Genomic DNA, 17,930 nt, shown 5'->3' with positions numbered 1-17,930 from the left:
TATTATCACCATCCCGGAGGATCCCGACGAACATATTATCTTGAGTTGGAGCTTCAGCCGACCGACATATTAGTTTTTCCATTATATTTTTCCCTGACTCCACGGGTATTCAGGAGTCAAGGGACCGAGACAAATCCTTAGTCGGTTGCCACGACTCCCCGATCAGGTATGTTACATGCTTTGCTTCCTTTTTACGATTATAAGAGCTGCTATAGCTCCTTGATAAGAGAGTAAGATCCTAGTTCCTTGATCAAAGATTAGGGCCTTCGATTTTTGATCGGACACTAGGAGCCTAGCTCCCCGTTCAGACATTAGGGACACAACTCCCCGCTCATATACTAGGGACACAGATCCCCGATCATTGACTCACATTACAACTTCCCGATCAGGATCTAGGGGCCTCACTCTTTGATTACAGGCTAAGGGCCTTACTCTCCAATCAGGGACCAAGGGCTCGGCTCCCCGATCAGGTGTGTTCTAGGCTCTCCACCCTTTTCCATGAGGCTCTACATCCTCTTACTGCTATAGACTCTGTACCCTTCACCATGAGGCTCTGCATCCTCTTACTGCTACAGGTTCTGCACCCTTTGCCATGAGGTTTTGCATCCTCTTACTGCTACAGGCTCTATACCCTTTACCATGAGGCTCTGCATCCTTTTACTGCTACAGGCTCTGCACCCCTCACCATGAGACTCTGTATCCTCTTACTACTACAGGCTTTGCACCCTTCACTATGGGGTTCTGCATCCTTTTACTGCTATAGGCACTTCACTCTATTATACTATATGCTCTATATTCTTCACTTGTTTTGTATCCTTTTACATCTACAGGCTCTGCTCCCTCCACCCACAGTGCTCTTCTTCTTTCTAATGCTACAAATTTTGCTCCCTTATATGACTATGGGCTTCACTTCTTTGACGGTCGGTGCTCAGATTATTCTCTCCCTGACTCTGTGGACATTTGAGAGTCATGGGATTGACACTATTTCTCTCCTTGACTTCACGGGTATTTTGGAGTTGAGGGACTGAGACAGATCCTCAGTCAGTCGACACTACTCCGCGGTCAGGTATGATAAAGGCTTTGCTCCCTCATATTGTTACGGGCTTCGCTTCTATGGGATTCATGGCTTATCTCCCTCGTTCGGGGTCGAGCAGTCTTCATTGGTCTCGGACCAGCTTATCAGCTTTCTTATCTCCCCCGTTCGGGGTCGAGCTTTCACCACTGGTCTCAGACCAGAGTATCACCACTGGTCGTAGACCGGAGTATTGCTACTGGTCTGGGACCAGAGTATCGCCACCGGTCTCAGACCGGAGTATCGCCACTGGTCTCGGACCAGAGTATCGCCACCGATCTCGGACCGGAGTATCGCCACCAGTCTCGGACTGGAGTATCACCACTGGTCTCGAACCAGATTATCACCATCGGCCTCGGACCGAAGTATCGCCAACGACCTCTCGGTCGAAATTCCAGACTCTCACCTTTCTTAGGGTGAGTTATAAGTGAGCATGCTCTCACGCCTCCAGACTCTCACCCCAATGCAAGTTATAAGTGAGCTTGCTCTCACGCCCAACGACCTCTCGGTTGGGATTCCAGACTCTCGCCCCAGTGCGAGTTATATGTGAGCCTTCTCTCACGACCAATGACCTCTTGGTCGGGTTCCAGACTCTCGCCTCAGTGCGAGTTATAAGTGAGCTTGCTCTCACGCCTAACGACCTCTCGGTCGGGTCCCAGACTCTCACCTCATTTCGAGTTATAAGTAAGTTTGCTCTCACACCCAACGACCTCTCGGTCGGGTCCCAGCCTCTCTCCCCAGTACGAGTTATAAGTGAGCATGCTCTCACGCCTCCAGACTCTCGACCCAGTGTGAGTTATAAGTGAGCCTGCTCTTACGCACAACGACCGACAGGTCGGGTCCTAGACTCTCACCTTTCTTAGGATGAGTTATAAGTGAGCGTGCTCTCACGCCTCCAGACTCTCCCCCCAGTGCGAGTTACAAGTGAGCATGCTCTCACACTTCCAGACTCCCGTCCTAGTGCCAGTTATAAGTGAGCATGTCCTCACGACCAACGACCTTCCGGTCGGGATTCCAGACTCTCGCCTCAGTGCGAGTTATAAGTGAGCACGCTCTCACGCCTAACGACCTCTTTGTCGGCACTCATCACTCACTTGCAGCTCTGCCTGGCATTTGTCATACTCACTTTACTCGTCACTTTGCCCGACACTCATCCTTAGCATTTTCCCTGACCGCTGTTGCTCGGTCGGAACTCATCGCTCACTCGCAGCTCTGTCTGGCATTCGTCATACTCACTTTACTCGCCGCCCTGACTGACACTCATCCTTAGCATTTCGTTCACCGTTGTTGCTCGGTCGACGCTCACCGCTCACTCGCTGCTCTGCCCGACACTCTCCATTCAAGTTTCGCTCATCGCTATTGCTTGGTCGTTTGCTCGACCATTCACTGGTACCACTCGGCTACTCGTTTTATGTCGATTGGTCTATCGCTTGACATTTTTTCTCCATCGCGCGCTTGTCATTGTTCGCTCATTGTCATTCCGCCAGCTTGGGTTTCTCCCTATTGCCCAGGCGTCATTGTTCGATTGTCCGATCGCGATTTATTGTTGCTTGATCGTCACTTTCTAGGTCACGCTCACGGCTTCGCTCGTCCATCATTCTCTCCATTGCCTGGGTCGTCACTTTCTCGGTCGCGCTCACGACTTCACTCGTCCATCATTCTCTCCATTGCTTGGTCGTGATTTATTATCATCTGGACGACATTTTCTTGGTCGCGCGCTGGACCCCACTCGTTCATCATCCTTCGACCCGCGCAGCATTTTTCGATTGCCAGGTCGGCATTATTCGATTGCCCGGTCTTGATTTATCGTCGCTCGGTCGGTACTTTCTCAATCGCACCCACGGCTTCGCTTGTCCATCAGTCTCTCTATTGTCCGGTCGTGATTTACTGTTGCTCGGACGATATTTTTCTTGATCGCGCTCACGGTTTCGCTCGTCCCTCATTCTCCCTATTGCTGGGCCGACATTTTTTCGGTCACTCCGTCGTGATTTACTGTCACTCGGTCAACACTTTCTCGAGCGCGCTAATGGCTTTGCTCGTCCATTAGTCTCTCTATTGCCTAGCCACGATTTACTGTCGCTCAAATGACATTTTCTTGGTCGCGTGCTTGACACCGCTCGCCCATCGTTTTTCGACCCGCTCGGCAGTCACCCTATCGCTTGGGTACCATTCAGATGTTCGATCAAATTCTGGGTCGGTTGACGTTCTATTCGACACTCATAGCTTGGTCGACATTCATAGCTCGTGATTCACTCACCGTTCCACCTTGCACTCGTCGTCCGCGTCTCGTGTGTTACTCTGTCATACCCCCGCTGCTCGTATCTCACTCATCGCTTTGCCCCACATTCATCTCCCGGTCGTCACTTATTTTTTACTTGTCATTTGCATAATCGCCCGATTACTCTGCTCAGTATTGCTCGAGCGTCTTCTCGATATCACTCGGTCTCCCTCGACATCTGATCGATCCCTTGCTCGGCATGCGCTCCGCACTATTCCTCGTTGTTCGCTCGATATTATTTGAGTCACTTGCTTGACATTGCCACAACTACTCGTTCGACGTGAAGCTCGGCGATCTGATTCCGCATTCGGTAGCGATTCTATTTTGGGCTTAGTCTAGTGAGTCGGACTTGCGCCTCCTTTGACTAGACTTGAAAGGGAGTCTTGTGATACAGATATGGATATAGGGCAAAAGGGGAATTAAGAGGAGGGGCATTTTTGTCCTTTCACTGTGTATGGTTTTAAGGTGAGTGGAGGGGGCTTTTCTGGTTCGTGTGGGCACCGCGTCGTCACCGTTGCTACCTCCTTCGCCGCCACCCTCGAACGCCGGCCACAGCGACGACCTCCTTCTCTTCTTCCTCCTCCTCGCGACGCCGGCCACGACTCTCTTCTTCTTCGTTGTCACCCTCGAACGCCGACCACAGCGACGACCTCCTTCTCTTCTTCCTTCTCCTCGTGACATCGCCACCGGATGGACTCGACGCCGCCCTCATCACGCAGAGCAACCTCCAGCCGCAACCTCCTCCCCTTTCTCTTCTCCACGTTGTTGCGAGCATTGTTTTTCCCTCCTGCAGACGCCGTCGGCCATGAGCAGCCCTAACCGCCACGAGGCCTCCGTTGTCCCCTCTTCACCGCTTCACTCCAGCCACTCACCGTGGCTCCGACGACAACCCCAGTGCAGCTTCAAGGTCCTCGACACCGATCTAGCCTCTAAGCCCTCGTTGTTGTAGGCCCTGCTATCACTGATACGACTATCTCCACTTCTTTTGTGTTCCGGCCTTCACGCCGAATTGGCCTGTATGTTGTGTTTCGACCTTCGCACTGAGCTGATTTATGTGTCTCGTTTTGGTCTTTGTGCCGCTGTTATTATCCGGTCTGCGTGCCGATATTTGTATCCTGGCCTACGTGTCGATGTCTTGTCTCGGCTTGCCCGTCGATATCGCATCTGGTTTTGTGCCACCGCGTTCGGCTTCGCGTCGTTAGATCCAGCTACTCGTCCGGCACATTCATCTACCCTTCCGGGTCGCGACAACTCGAGCATCGTCCCATCCGAGGGCGCCCCCTTGGGCCAGGGTACGTTTTCCGTACTCGCCCCTCATTTATTTCATTATTATATTATTAGCCTATTGTTTATATATTCATTGGATCTGCCTCGAGTCTCGGGGTATCAGAGACCGGGGCAACCCGATCGCTGGCTGCAGGTATCGTTGACCAGAAAACTTCTCATGACTTTGTCAACATAGAAGTCATCTCAGCACACCTCCCTTCTCCGGGATGTCACAATTCAATCAATATCCATCCACCTCATCCGACGATTCGTCCGACTTAAATTCCGGATAATAATAATAATAATAATAATAATAATAATAATAATAATAATAATAATAATTCAGCTCACAACACAGGGAGGGAGGCTGGCTGCTTCTCCTCCATGTCTTATTCTTTTTCCACTAAAATCACTGAAACCAGCAGAATAAAATTAAGCAGAAAAGTGTTGCATGTGTTGGGATTTCTCTTGGCCATCCATCTCCTGGACACAGCAATGAGCATATGCTCCAAATTAGTTGTGAGCACGTGAAAAGCATCTGCCGGCTCTGTAATTTAACTTCTCAGAATTGATGTATGTGCTCTTGATGGCCTCCAAAGCTTCCGTCAGTGTGGATGAAAAAGATGGTCCAGTCAGTTTAATATAATGCAATCTGTCCTTGTCGTGTGTCTGAGTGATTGGATAGGTATTTCAAGGTTTTTACTGAGTGATTAGAGACGTCACTGTCCAATATCGCTAGCAGAGAGATTGTTGGCAACCGTGTAAAGTTTGTCAGTGCGTGCAAAGGCTCCTGTTGTTTACGATTTTGACTGCGACACGCCACCAAAAGACGAAGAACCATTGTTTTGTTTGCAAAAATCAAAAAGGGCAATATGATGCCTCCTTTTGAAAAACAATAAATCAAATTGACGTTTATTTATTTTTTTATTTATTTACAGAAGACTCTTTGATTTAGATTTGGTGTAGTTTCTACCGTATACTGAAACTGTCCGGTAATTATTACAAACGTGTTTAACAGTGAATTGAGGATTTAAGATTTAGAATTTATATATTACAGAATTTAGGGTTCAGCAGCTATATAATATTTATTATTATTATTTTAAAATAATTTAGATGAAATTTAAATAATTTTAATTAAATTAATAAATAACATTTTAATATATTAATATAAAGATTTTAAATTTTAAATTCTAAATCTTAAACTAATCCTTACTTTAGAGCTACCGGATAATTTCTATACCACCTAAATTTTGAATTCTAAAGTCGCTTAAAAAGTATTTTTGAGATAAAATTATTAAATGGGCGTTTATTTTTTATTTTTTATTAAAAAAAAGAGCGGCGACCCTTTTGATTTTTGATTAATTTTTTTAAAAGAATCTGATACATTTCTCCTGTTAATGTGATACATGAACAGTTGAATCAGATCGCCTACAGCAGCAGAAATCGAGCCACGCACGCCGTTGTGGCGAGGATTAATGCGTGGCACAAGAACGAGAGGCTGTTCGCCGAGGGGATTGCGTCGTCGGTGGCCAGATTTGCGAGCCAAGGATCGTCGCCGCCGAGCATCATGCCGTCCGCCGGCCTTGACGTTGACGTCGAACTACTGCCGCTGCTAGTTGTTGCGAAAGTTGATGACGGCAAGGAAGAAGAATTTCTTGATGACTTCACGCTGTTTTTGGTGATCGGGAAAAGATCGGCGATTGATTATGCTTTCGTACAAGAACGAAATGGAAGGGGAAAAAAAGCAATTTTAAAGGTGATTGTTTGTGCACCTTGGAACGGAAACAGGGCAGAAGGTGATGGTGTAGTCTGCGCCGCCGGAGCAAGTGAAGATACTGGTGGGGTCGTCGAAGGCGTAGCTGTAGGAATTGGGGCACGCCGCCTTGAAGACCTGCGAGTAGACGGTCGGCCGGCAGGTGGCCGAGCTGGCGAAGGCGCCGCTGCAGCAGTACTCCGGCTTGCCGAAGGCGTCGCAGGCACTGCGGCACGCGCCGCCTTGCCCCGCCACCCGCAGCTCCGCCGGGCAGCGCTGGCCCACGTCGACCAGGCAGCCGGCTGCGGGGCACCCCTGGCCATCGCTGGCCTCCACCAGCACCGGCAGGTTGTAGCCGTCCACCAGGCTGACGTCGTAGAAATCCCGCCCCGCCGCCGCCGACGCCAGGGTGAACTCCGCTAGCGTCGTCGGCAGGGCGGCTCCGGCACCGTCGCACTCCACGCGGCCGGAGCCGCAGTCCCCGGTGGCGCAGCTCCAGCCTCCGGAGCTGCCACCGGCAGAGCAGCCGGTGCGGGCCCAGAACCGGCCGGACCAGCCGCCGGGGGCCACGACGGCGCGAGACGCGGAGGAGGCCAGCTCGAAGCCCGTGGTCTGCAGCCGGGGCCTACCGGCGTTGGAGAGAATCCCCGGCCACACTGTCTCGCCGCACTTGTTCACAAATGTGAACGTCGCGCCCTCCCCTGCGCCACCAAACCAACCGCAAACTGTTTCAATTATCCAACAAACAAAAGATTTCCACCAAAACCAAAGATCTTCATTACCTCCATGGAAACAACAGCACAGGAAAAGAACAAGAAGAAGAAGAAGAACGGCGAAACGAAGCATAATCGCTGCGGAGAATTAAAACAAGAACCGATCAATTCTGTCGCCGGAGACCGACGATGAGCAAGGAAGGAGAGATTGTGAAGAAGCAGCACCACCCATCAATTATCAACTACATAAATACGGAAAAACAGTGAGAGGATCGAAAAGCTCGATTTATAGCAAAGATTTGGCTTTTTCTCCAGTTAGAAAAAACAAATAGGGAATCATTGGGCCTGATCAAATTTAAGTGATGCATTTAAAGTTAATTTCAGTGCAACAAAAAAGAGCAAAGTGATGAAATTGCTCGACATCGTTTCCTGATGGCAAGAATAAAGAATGTAACCTTAGTTTTGTGATGGAGCAGATAATTTATAGGTTCAATAACAAATGTACAACAAAATAAAACTAGTTCCTTCTTCGCTTGCGTCTATTTGTTCCCTTAGTTTTGTGATGCCGCCTCCTTTTGTTAGTGTTTTGGTTATGTTCTTGGCTCCTGCATTTTCTCTTCCCGAGAATGCTGATAGTGTTGTCATCGCTCTCCCCGGCGGTGGTGGTTGTTAGCTCCTTGGGCTTCTTGTTGCATTTATCATCAAATGCTTTCTTGTCGAGTCTTACCGAATCTTGCTTCATCTTTTCGTCGTAGTAATTTGTTACGAGTTTGTGAGCCAATTTCAATAGAAGATGCCCCTCAATTGCATGAGGAATAGGCCTGTGGATGCAATCAAATGACAAGAAAAAATTGATAGTGAATGGAGAATTACAGAACATGGAAGAAACACATGGCTTGACAAAACTTGAGAAATAAAACTTATATGAAGATTTGGCGAAACAAAGAGACTCTTCTATACTGATGTGTAGCACCAATCTCAAAATAGTTTGGTTTGATAAAATCTCACTGTTTGATGATAGCAGGTGCCGGGAGCGACGATTCAGTTATACATTTATTTATAGTGACTGCCACAGTTTGATCAAGATGACATTGTCTTTATTTTGTATTAAAAGGGTGTTGCATTTCAATTTTTTCAAATGATAGATACGGCAGCCCTTAGACACTCAAATTTAGGTGAAAGCATGTCTCAAACCAAGACCTTGGTAATAACTTCGAAGACCTTATTAACCGAGCTAGTTGACACCCCATGCTACAGCACTGATAGAAAATGTCACGATTTGATTTTGTTGTATGTTGGCACTATAAACCGATGTCACAGACTCGGTACAATTTTGCAAGGTTCCACGAGTTGATTCTAATAGGCATTCGAGATCCTTATATAAACTAAAACTATTACAAGATTAGCATTGCATGTGTAAATATTGGAAATTGCCTTAACTAAATCTCTGATGAAGGGGATTCTAGTATAAAATTTTGTAGAAACTCACCTATTGAGATGCGCTTGCCTCTTCGATATCAATGTCTCATGCCACAGTCCTGGCACTGGTGGAATATGTTTTTTGCTGATGGACTGCCATTAAACAAGTTATTACATAAGTCAGCAAACTCAGACGAAGAATATAAAGAGTGCAGGACCATCTTTACCTTATTGGGTAATGTGATGCCATCTGGTAGTCTGGCAATATGAGTTTGGATAGAAGGAGCTTTGAAATACGTGGATCTACAAGCAAAAACAATTTCAAGGATTAAAAAAAAAAATCTCCACGACCAAAAGCAGGCAATAAGCAAGATATGCACCTAATTCCTCACATGGTTTTGTTTTGAGTTATTGCTTCCATGCCCTCGACAGGTGAATAAATCTCAAAAGAAAACATTGTCTTATCTGAAATATAAATGAGTCCGTTCATCCCATTACTGCAGAGAAATAAGCATACAAAATATTTACTCCAAGGAGATCTTAACATTAAAAACAAATACGAAAAACATAAAAGAAATTGGCAGAAAAGAAACTCCAATTTCTAACAGGATCAATCAAACATAGTGAATATAGCAAATTCTCAAGGTTATTCAGAAATCTTATTATAGATGCATAAAGAACTTGAGAAAAATGGTTCATGAAAGCAAATTTCAGGAAAAACCCCTTCTGAGTCCAGTTTAACCTATATCTACCCTCAACATTGTAGTCATCTAATGTAAATAACACTTTGGTGAGATATACAACTAATGTGAGAAGGGTCAGATATGACACGATATTACTAGGAAGTGTCACCAAGGCCAACAGCCAAAAAAAAGTATGACATGTTTTCGTTCTCTGTATTACACATGGATACATTGTCAAATCATTTTTTCCCCTTCCACTTCAATACGGTGAAAATAATTTCATTGAATATGCACAAGCTATTAGTACTATGGTTCTACAATGATGAGCAATTTTATCATTTCTAACAAGAACTTGGAAAACATAAGCCACACCCTAATTGATCTAGTTAATCTAATAAGAAAAGCAGGACAAAGGAATAGGATATCCTCTTTGACAGGAGGTATAATGCTTATGATAATTCAGCCATTCGTAACCAATTTAGCATTTTTGCTAAAAAAATATAGTGAGATATCTTTGCTGACAAAGAACCTGATTTCAGGATCAATTCTCTTTTTGAGTTTGGCCTTTCCCAGTTTTGGATTATCCTTCTTCCTCTGATAAAAGGATAGGATCTTTGATGCTAATGGATGCGAGAAATGAACAAAGAGTGCATCCATAGTCCAGCTGTTTCTTTGCTTTTCCTCCTCCTAGAAACTTGAGGATCAGCTTGAAGGATGCAAGAACCCAAAAAAACACCACTGAAACAAAAACCCATGAGAACACAAACAAGTGTATATTACCGTTAGCGTGTCTTCAACTCTTTTTATTTCTGCAAGAAGTCGTGATTCATCAACAAATGGTAGTTTACATACAGCCTGGATAAGTAAATGAATTAGAGTGCATAATTAGTCTAGATAGAAGAATCATATAGCAAATTGTTTCTAACTCTAATATTTGCCACAAACATGTACGTTTCCTTGCTAAAAGGACAATAGAACTATTATATATATATATATAAATATAAACAGTTTATTTGCTAAGACTATGTGAAGAAAACTTTAACAATGGCCATCAGTGTCTTTTTCTGTTTCTTATATTCCTTACCTCCAATAAACTGACACAGAGTAGAGGGAGGGGAAAGAGAAATTATTGTTTACCACCCTGAGAAAAATAAACTGAAATTTGACAAAAGAAAGGCACCACAGATCTCACATCTCAATGATGTAGTGAAGAATGTTCCTTTACTACCTACTATCCTGTAAATGACAACTTTTAAAATACTTTTCAGAAACTAGCATTTCCACATCTCCTTTAGACTTTAGAGGTTAAACTGAACATGAAAAAAAAATAGAAGGCAGAAATTGCTCAAGCATTAAACTGGGAAAAGACAAAAAGTAATGAAAGGGCAATTTCAGTTGATAATAACAATATATTATGACTATTAATATTTAGTTAAAGTTATATCAAGATCTAAATATCATGTCATTTCAATAGGTATGCCTGTGTCTCATTCTGCAAATCAACTGAGAGAGGTGAAGTACTGGCATGGACGAACATGACCACTCATGCCGATCTATCTTGACCCATACTGGCTGAAAACAAGAGGAATTTTTATGGAACAGGCCAAAACAGATCAAACCTCAACTGATACTGGGGGGACTAAAGTTGCATGCATATGACTGAAACAAGTAAAACAAACCGGCAAGTTGATAATAGAATCAAAGGCTACTTGGAATTTTAATTGGAAGGCAAACAATACAATGTCAGTTGTATATGGAATAAATACATCAACCTAATTACGAAAAGATGTGGAATGTAAAAAAACCTGCCAAGAGAAACGCTTGCCATTCAAATCAAGCTCAAAATCTGCAGAAACCCAACATATCAAATCAGCAAATGAATATTTCAAATGAAATACATACAGAATCATTCAGTTGAAAGCAAACCTGCTGGATAAAAATCAATTATTGAAGAAGACGGATTGATCATCAAATCCTTGTAAGATGAAGGCAGTGCGTGTGCACTAAACATGCATAACATGAGCCATGAAATAGGATAAGATGCAGAATAGAAAGTATCAAATTCCCAATTCAAATCAGCAATAACCTTGCAGCAGGTAGTACACCCATGAGCTGATCAAATGGCTTGAACGGAACACCAATTTTAAACTGGATCTCTAAGTTCTTCAAACCAACAAAATCAGATGCGAATGGAGCATAGTGATGTGGATAAAACCTGAAAAATGAAATTCTTTTACAAGACAAAATCAGACTGGAGGAGAAGCACCTAGTCTTAGAAGTTAGAACCCAAGAGCGTAAAGAAAACAAAATAAAAGAATAAACTGAGAATGACTGAATTTAACTATAAACTTCAAATGAGTCCAATTTATAACTTCAGTTGAGTCTAATTTATAACTTAAGTTAACTAGCTATTAGATAATTAAGCTAATTGGTGGCGGCATTGTGCATAGAATTTCTAGTCATGTTAAATTTATAGCTGCATTTGATCAAGACCTTTGCAAAGGGCACTAGTAGAAACAACACTTTAGTTAGAGCATGAGGCTCTTGAGGCCAAAGGTGTATTATAAATATACCTATTATTCATTTGGAACAAAAGCCTATACAGAAATTGATCAGAACCTAAACTGTACCATAATGGTGCAACAGCACACTGAAGAATCTACTGAGCTAGTTTGATTGGTACCAACAGAAGCATAAACCTGTATTAGGCATGTGCATGTATCATGTATGCATGTATGCATCCAAGTACGCATGTATATATTTCTACATGTTGCATGTATATATTTCTACATGTTACATGAATGTATCTGCTTCCATGGGCAAGTGGCTCAGTTGGTGCTTGGTACAGCACAATCTGAGAGCTCTAATATGATCCAGACAACCTTAGTAATACATCAACACATCTACTATTCATGTATCACAATTTTCTTATTAAAAATTGTAAATGAAATAGATAGGGCCGCAAACGAAGCTTAACATCATCATGAAGCCATGTTTGTCAAAAATATTTGAGATCAGCTACAGAAATCTTATCCCTCACAATTGAACTCTATCCAAGGAAACATGATTAGTAATATCCACATGAATGAATAGATAAAATCTGCACCCACTCGAACTAGTATAAACAGGTAATCAAACCCAACTTTAATTGATGAGTTATTGTGGGAGCCAATTTAAAACCCCTACGTAGTTGACATCACAAGCTCTAGACATCCTTTGTGAGGAATTTACACCCTCAAGCCACAGCTGCCTTCAAGTGGCCTCAACATGCTTACTATGGGCACTCATTAATCATAATGAGACATGTTTCATCCAAAGCTTCATCTCAGCCCATGCACACATTCCAAATGGAAGGATGAGATGTTCTAATGAGCACATACACAACAATTTAATTTTATCCATTTTCCTATTGTAAGAGAAAGTGTGATACTGCAAAATATAAAAACCAAATCCTTTTATGGCACAAAACCTCAAGTAAGATTAAATTAAAATAAGTAAAACAATCAAGTAACATTTCTGTGAATCAAAGAAATCAGTAGATCTGTTGAATAATGCAAATGGGAGATAGTAAATAAATGAACTTGTCTGCTAGTTACATTTTTAATCAAGTTGAGTTGACTGAAAATAAATTAATAATCATTATTACATTCCTGAAAAATAAAGAAAAACTAAAAACAGACAATAAAAAATTCTCAACACAAACCATTGCCATGAACAGACACCTTGATAATAATAGTGCATGACCCAGCAGATACCTTCCACATAGTGTTTTACCTGCAGCCAATACACATTGTTATATGAATAGTTGGGCTCCAAGTAAAAAATTTATTTATTATAACCAAACCTGATAAATAAAAATAATCACTGAATTCTGGAGTAAATGTCAAATGTTAAAGGACCAAAATCTCATGATCATAAGATTAAATAGGATACGAATTATAAACTGAATACAATATAAATGAAGAATTACTGCATGAGGATCAACTCAAATAAATCAGCAATATAAATTGCTCACTGTATTTTGCTTCACTCTTTGGCATTCATCTTTAGAGTTGACTTCAAACTTCTCTGAGTAGTACTTTTCCTTCCAATCTTCTTCTCCCTGCCCTACCTGTCCTTCAAAGACCAAAAGAGCAATAAGGAATGAGTTGCATAAACATATTCAGTATCGTTTGATGTAATTAGCACCAACTTGCAGAAAAAGCATAAAGAGAACAATAAAATAACCTGAAAATGTTCTGCAGTGGCACATGATATTCTATCTGATATATTTCTGCCAAATGAATTTGAAGACCTCTCAAAGCTCTCCATCCATGCCTACATCATAAATTCGTATTTATAAAGTTGTTCCCGAAAACTTATGATAAAAGCTATTGAAAATGGATAGTGAGGACAACAAGATTGTAAGAACATTAACTTACACATTCTACTTGTGGCTCAATTGCCATGGAATTAGGACCCTTGGAATGACTATTTCTTTCTTTCTGTAACTGTAGATTGCAATTTGTAAGACATAATTAGTTGTTTAGTCAAGAAACATAATTAGTTATTTATTCAAGAAACTAAGATTACAAACTAGGCTGTGGTGAAAGGCTGAATAGCCTAAATTTGATAGCATGCTATTAGGACCTAATTTATATCCCTCTATCTGTTAATTGCAATTTAGTATCACACGTAGCTAAGTCTGCCCTTAGTCATGTTGCATTTAAGTCTTATCCGATCATGTATTCTCAACTTTGATATGCTTTAATAGTATCTGGAAGAAATATCAACTACATCCAAGTTTATATTAACCACATCTATCATTCATATACAATTAATCCAAGTCATTTGATTTTTCTACAGATGTGTGCACTCTGTCAAATAATCCATAACTAAACAAGAAACATAATTGCGAAATTTCTAAGAATTATTCCTTACAAACAGTATGACACGCATTCATCACTTTTACCAAGGTGCATATTAACATCTAGGGTAAACTAATGGAAGTGCAGGGATAGACTTTTCCAAAAAAAATGCAAGGAAAACAATTCCGTTTATGATTGAAGCTAAAATTTCAGGGTTATAGAAACAGTAAGACACCTGGACCCGCTTTCGAAAGATGGCGCTTTCATGAGATCCAACAACTTGAAGAAAGTGTTCAACTCGCTCTAGATTCACCTACAAAAATAAGGAATTCAAGTATTTGCTGTTGCCACACATTACACCAATTTGAACGACAAGTTCATATTAGAAATGAGATAATGATGATATTATTTTTACAATACATATGCAGTTAAATTAATCATAGATCTCAAAAATATTGCCTTTTACCTATAAATAAAAAAAATCTCTATCTAAATAGTAGAGGTTGCAAAGTAATAGTTGAAAATGAAAAAAAGGCATCGAATTAAATTTATCTAGTGAAACTCCAAAAGAGCCGGTTAGACAGTAATAAGTAATCCCTAAATTGTTCTACGCGGTTGATGTTGTGAATACTATTCTAAAATGAAAATTAAAGGAAATAAACAATTAAAGCGATCTAGCAAACCTCAAAAGAATTTGTTAAATAGCCACCCATTGCAGCAAATTCCTTTTTATAGACCATCATAAGAAGATCAATTGCTCCCTGTATGATTATTAAAGAGATTGAAGGTATCAACTTGTCAACAAGATGAATCAAACAATTACAACTATTATGAAATCAATAATAAACTATTGTAGTACTGTATTCACCAACATTATATCAAAAAAAAATTGATCTATAAATTCACTAAAGAATAAGAAAGACATAAGAATATCAAACCTCTGAAATTTCGAGAGAAGGAACATGGGGAAGAAAGTCATTTCCAACAAACAAACAAATGAAAACGAAATCATCAATCAAACGCTCCAAGTCAATCTTCATATTTGCACCAAATACTTTCAATTCGTGCTGCAAATAGTCTCTTAAAATCCATATATTGAGAAACTGCACGAAATTACAAATTTTAGATATATTTCATAGATATAATAACTGGAATGAAGGCTATAAACAAAATCAAACAGAAATTCCGATATGAACTAAAGTGTGAGGGAAGATGTGTGGAGATGGAGGGCTTCTATTGTCAACTTCATTCATTTTTTGCATTAATAGGATCTCCTAGAATTTTTAGTTTGTAATATTAAAAGCCTTCAATGGAAAGTTCAAAATGTCGATGTACTTTTTTTTTCTTGTGACAATATGGACATCACATTCCATGCTGAATATTTTTGAACAATTGCACTAACATAGTATTCACTTAAAGTACCAGAAGAATCCTCTGAAGTGGTTCCTAGCATGATTCAACAAAAGGACAAAAACAAAGACAAACCATGCTAAGCGACACCAAGTGTAGGTACAACTAGGTGAATATCCATATCAACCTCCATATCATATTGCACAGGTTTAGCTGACTAGAGTTACAGGAGATAAAAGGCCACCCAAAAAAGCATTGGTTATTGTTGACCATTTGGACTCAAAATGACCACTTTGAATCTTATCCTCTGCACGTGTCCTCTACCTCCTTATTTATTAGCTCAATATGACCATAATAACTAGCTGTAAGGTGTCACTTTTTTCATGCAACAATTCAGTTGTGAAGATCACAATATAGGTCAAAGTAAAGATATTTTTGAGAAACAATTCAACATTAGTTATAGGTTATAACATCTTTATCTATACTCGAATAGCACTTTATACAAATCACTCACTTATTTTAGTTGCAGGAAAAACATCTTGTTAGCCTTCACAGCTAAATTCTTGCCTAAGGAAAGTGTCATGAATATTTGTTTACAGTTCAACTTAACATTCCCCATGCTTCCAGATTAGGCTACAGATATGTTTTAAAGAATTAAAACTAAGTAGAAAGATTTTGAACGTGATGTTATCAAAATTTTCAACTAATATAAACTTGTAGGTTATATTTCCAAAAAAAATGATCAAGAATAAAGATGAAGCTATTTTTCAATGAAAGTACAAGTCTAATGGCAGGTATAGAGGTTGGAGTAAGTCAAGCACAAACCTGGAACTTCTTTCTTGAATCTTCATAACCAATGTCATGATTGGACTCTTTTCCTTCTTCTCCTTTATTTGAACACTTCTTTTTGTAAACAGATTTTGAATTTCTTTGATCAAATTTTGCAACACGTACATCCTACATAATCAACTAAATCAACAAAATTTGGAACCAAAATCAGGTGTAGAACATGTAATGTTTGCAAGAACAAACCTCTCTTAAAATAGAAAAATGTATCTCGTGTGTTGCTAGAGCAAGCATTATCAAGTCAGCATCCTGAAACAAACAACATTTTTAAGCTAATAAATATAGTAGTGAAACAGTAAGAACAAATTGACTGAAGGAATATAGGAGATGGCTTACCAAACCATACAAACAATGTCTTGTGTTTGGATCAAAACCAGGAAGATTTCTCTGGGAGCGAATATATGCTGCTATTTTGTGTTCACCCTCACCCGGCACACTAGCATCAGAAAGAATGACCTATGGAACACACTGATATTAAATAGGTATGTTGCACAAACATACACAGTTAGTAGAATTGACTTGAGTTATACCTTAACACTCCGCCATCCAGGATCCTTGTTCAATCTCAAACAAATATAGTACCGAAGAGCAGATGACAAACAATCCATGAACAAAGTTCCAGGCGTGATGACATTAGAATCCATTTTGCTCGTTTGTTGATGACAAAATTTCTCAAGATGTGATTCAAACTCATCCTTCAGCTTCTCTGCTTCTGCTTCCTGGGGATTTTATTCCCAATAAGAACCAATGTATGCACTTGAGAGCTTAAAAATTCAAATTTCATAAGAATCCAACCGCATCTGCAGCATCTTTAGCAGCCCTAAACCTCCTCGCCCGTTGCTGGTTCATCTTTGCTCTGGGTGCCACTCCATCTATAAAATCCAGCAAATTAACAGTTAACAACGAAACATTAATTCACTTCAAAATTTGATCTTTCACGATCTTAACTCACCAACTGCCATGTACAGGAGCTTCCGGGGACGAATCATGGAGAAAATGTGATCAATGTAAGCAAAAATAGCTTTGTAGACTTCATCATACGACTTGGGAGCAGGCTAAAGAATAGACGAAGCAGATCAGCAAAGGAAACAACTTTGCGATAATCCGATAAACCCACACCATACTGAGATTTACCCGGTCTTCCGGATGGAAGCAAGGGTGGACGATGCCGTTCATATCCAGGTAGAGGTTGTCGAACTCGACGCCGTTAGGGTTCGGCCTGGTAGTGTCTACTGGGATCCGGACCCCATTGACCATTTTGGCAGTTTCTTCGCAGACCTGCACCACGGAAAGGGGGTAACGGTCGACCAGCCACCGGTAAAAAGCCGGAATTCCCATCTAAACCGACGAGCAATCCCCGATGGGTTTAGGGTTTTGGAAGCCTTTCAAGAAACAGAAATGGCGGCGGGCGATGAACAGGACGTTATTTTCCATATGAAATACAAGAATTAGGAGCGGAGGCGGAGGAGCTAATGTACCTGTTACCCGAGGTGATGGGACCTCAGAGTTTATTATTATTATTATTATTTAGAAAAACAGGTCTTAAAAACCGGAAACAAATTATATTAAATAAAATATGTTTTATTATAATATTAACATAAAATATTGCTTCACAATGTAAAGTCATATTGAATTAATAAACTCAGTCAAAAATATTATTGGTGATGCGATGATTAAGCGGAGCCCATCCTACTGCTATGTAG

The 17,930-nt window shown here is 41.0% G+C and overlaps 2 protein-coding genes across 4 annotated transcripts; both read right to left on the bottom strand.

Moving 5' to 3' along the window:
• Nucleotides 1-5,949: 5,949 nt before the first annotated feature.
• Nucleotides 5,950-7,289, bottom strand: LOC121996664 (thaumatin-like protein 1). Its single transcript, XM_042550704.1, has 3 exons — nucleotides 7,152-7,289; nucleotides 6,389-7,070; nucleotides 5,950-6,285 (listed from the first exon to the last, which is right to left on the bottom strand). The coding sequence occupies exons 1-3, from the start codon at nucleotides 7,213-7,215 to the stop codon at nucleotides 6,045-6,047; spliced, it is 987 nt and encodes a 328-aa protein (XP_042406638.1). The 5' UTR covers nucleotides 7,216-7,289; the 3' UTR covers nucleotides 5,950-6,044.
• A 132-nt stretch (nucleotides 7,290-7,421) lies between these two features.
• Nucleotides 7,422-17,657, bottom strand: LOC121996663 (5'-3' exoribonuclease 4-like). 3 transcript variants are annotated; one of them, XM_042550702.1, is made up of 23 exons: nucleotides 17,362-17,657; nucleotides 17,180-17,282; nucleotides 17,023-17,099; nucleotides 16,758-16,946; nucleotides 16,564-16,683; nucleotides 16,414-16,476; nucleotides 16,207-16,338; nucleotides 14,970-15,134; nucleotides 14,715-14,792; nucleotides 14,267-14,344; nucleotides 13,606-13,674; nucleotides 13,412-13,501; nucleotides 13,200-13,295; nucleotides 12,888-12,958; nucleotides 11,271-11,399; nucleotides 11,111-11,187; nucleotides 10,990-11,030; nucleotides 9,965-10,039; nucleotides 9,714-9,871; nucleotides 8,894-8,998; nucleotides 8,729-8,804; nucleotides 8,572-8,654; nucleotides 7,422-7,903 (listed from the first exon to the last, which is right to left on the bottom strand). In XM_042550702.1, exons 1-23 carry the CDS (start codon nucleotides 17,563-17,565, stop codon nucleotides 7,600-7,602), a joined length of 2,583 nt encoding a protein of 860 aa, XP_042406636.1. In that variant the 5' UTR covers nucleotides 17,566-17,657; the 3' UTR covers nucleotides 7,422-7,599. The 3 variants fall into 3 exon arrangements, 2 of the variants coding, with proteins under 2 accessions (XP_042406636.1, XP_042406637.1); XR_006116132.1 differs by lacking the exon at nucleotides 7,422-7,903 and having other exon boundaries at nucleotides 8,588-8,654; nucleotides 8,882-8,998; XM_042550703.1 differs by lacking the exons at nucleotides 17,180-17,282; nucleotides 17,362-17,657 and having other exon boundaries at nucleotides 16,758-16,939.
• Between the last annotated feature and the right edge of the window lie 273 nt (nucleotides 17,658-17,930).

The sequence above is a fragment of the Zingiber officinale genome, chromosome 6A (genome assembly GCF_018446385.1).
Source record: "Zingiber officinale cultivar Zhangliang chromosome 6A, Zo_v1.1, whole genome shotgun sequence".
Taxonomy (NCBI): Eukaryota; Viridiplantae; Streptophyta; class Magnoliopsida; order Zingiberales; family Zingiberaceae; genus Zingiber; species Zingiber officinale.
This window is presented reverse-complemented; position numbering and strand designations above follow the sequence as displayed.

What these genes read in the sequence shown, in the direction of transcription:
- LOC121996664 (XM_042550704.1), bottom strand. Translation starts at nt 7,215, where the DNA reads ATGCTTCGTTTCGCCGTTCTTCTTCTTCTTCTTGTTCTTTTCCTGTGC. An exon ending in GTGCTGTTGTTTCCATGGAG is followed by an intron (nt 7,071 to 7,151) that starts GTAATGAAGATC and finishes TTGGTGGCGCAG; the next exon opens with GGGAGGGCGCGACGTTCACA. An exon ending in TGCCCTGTTTCCGTTCCAAG is followed by an intron (nt 6,286 to 6,388) that starts GTGCACAAACAA and finishes CACCAAAAACAG; the next exon opens with CGTGAAGTCATCAAGAAATT.
- LOC121996663 (XM_042550702.1), bottom strand. Translation starts at nt 17,565, where the DNA reads ATGGGAATTCCGGCTTTTTACCGGTGGCTGGTCGACCGTTACCCCCTT. An exon ending in CCACTGCAGAACATTTTCAG is followed by an intron (nt 13,296 to 13,411) that starts GTTATTTTATTG and finishes TTTGAAGGACAG; the next exon opens with GTAGGGCAGGGAGAAGAAGA. An exon ending in ATAACTCAAAACAAAACCAT is followed by an intron (nt 8,805 to 8,893) that starts GTGAGGAATTAG and finishes TTTTGCTTGTAG; the next exon opens with ATCCACGTATTTCAAAGCTC.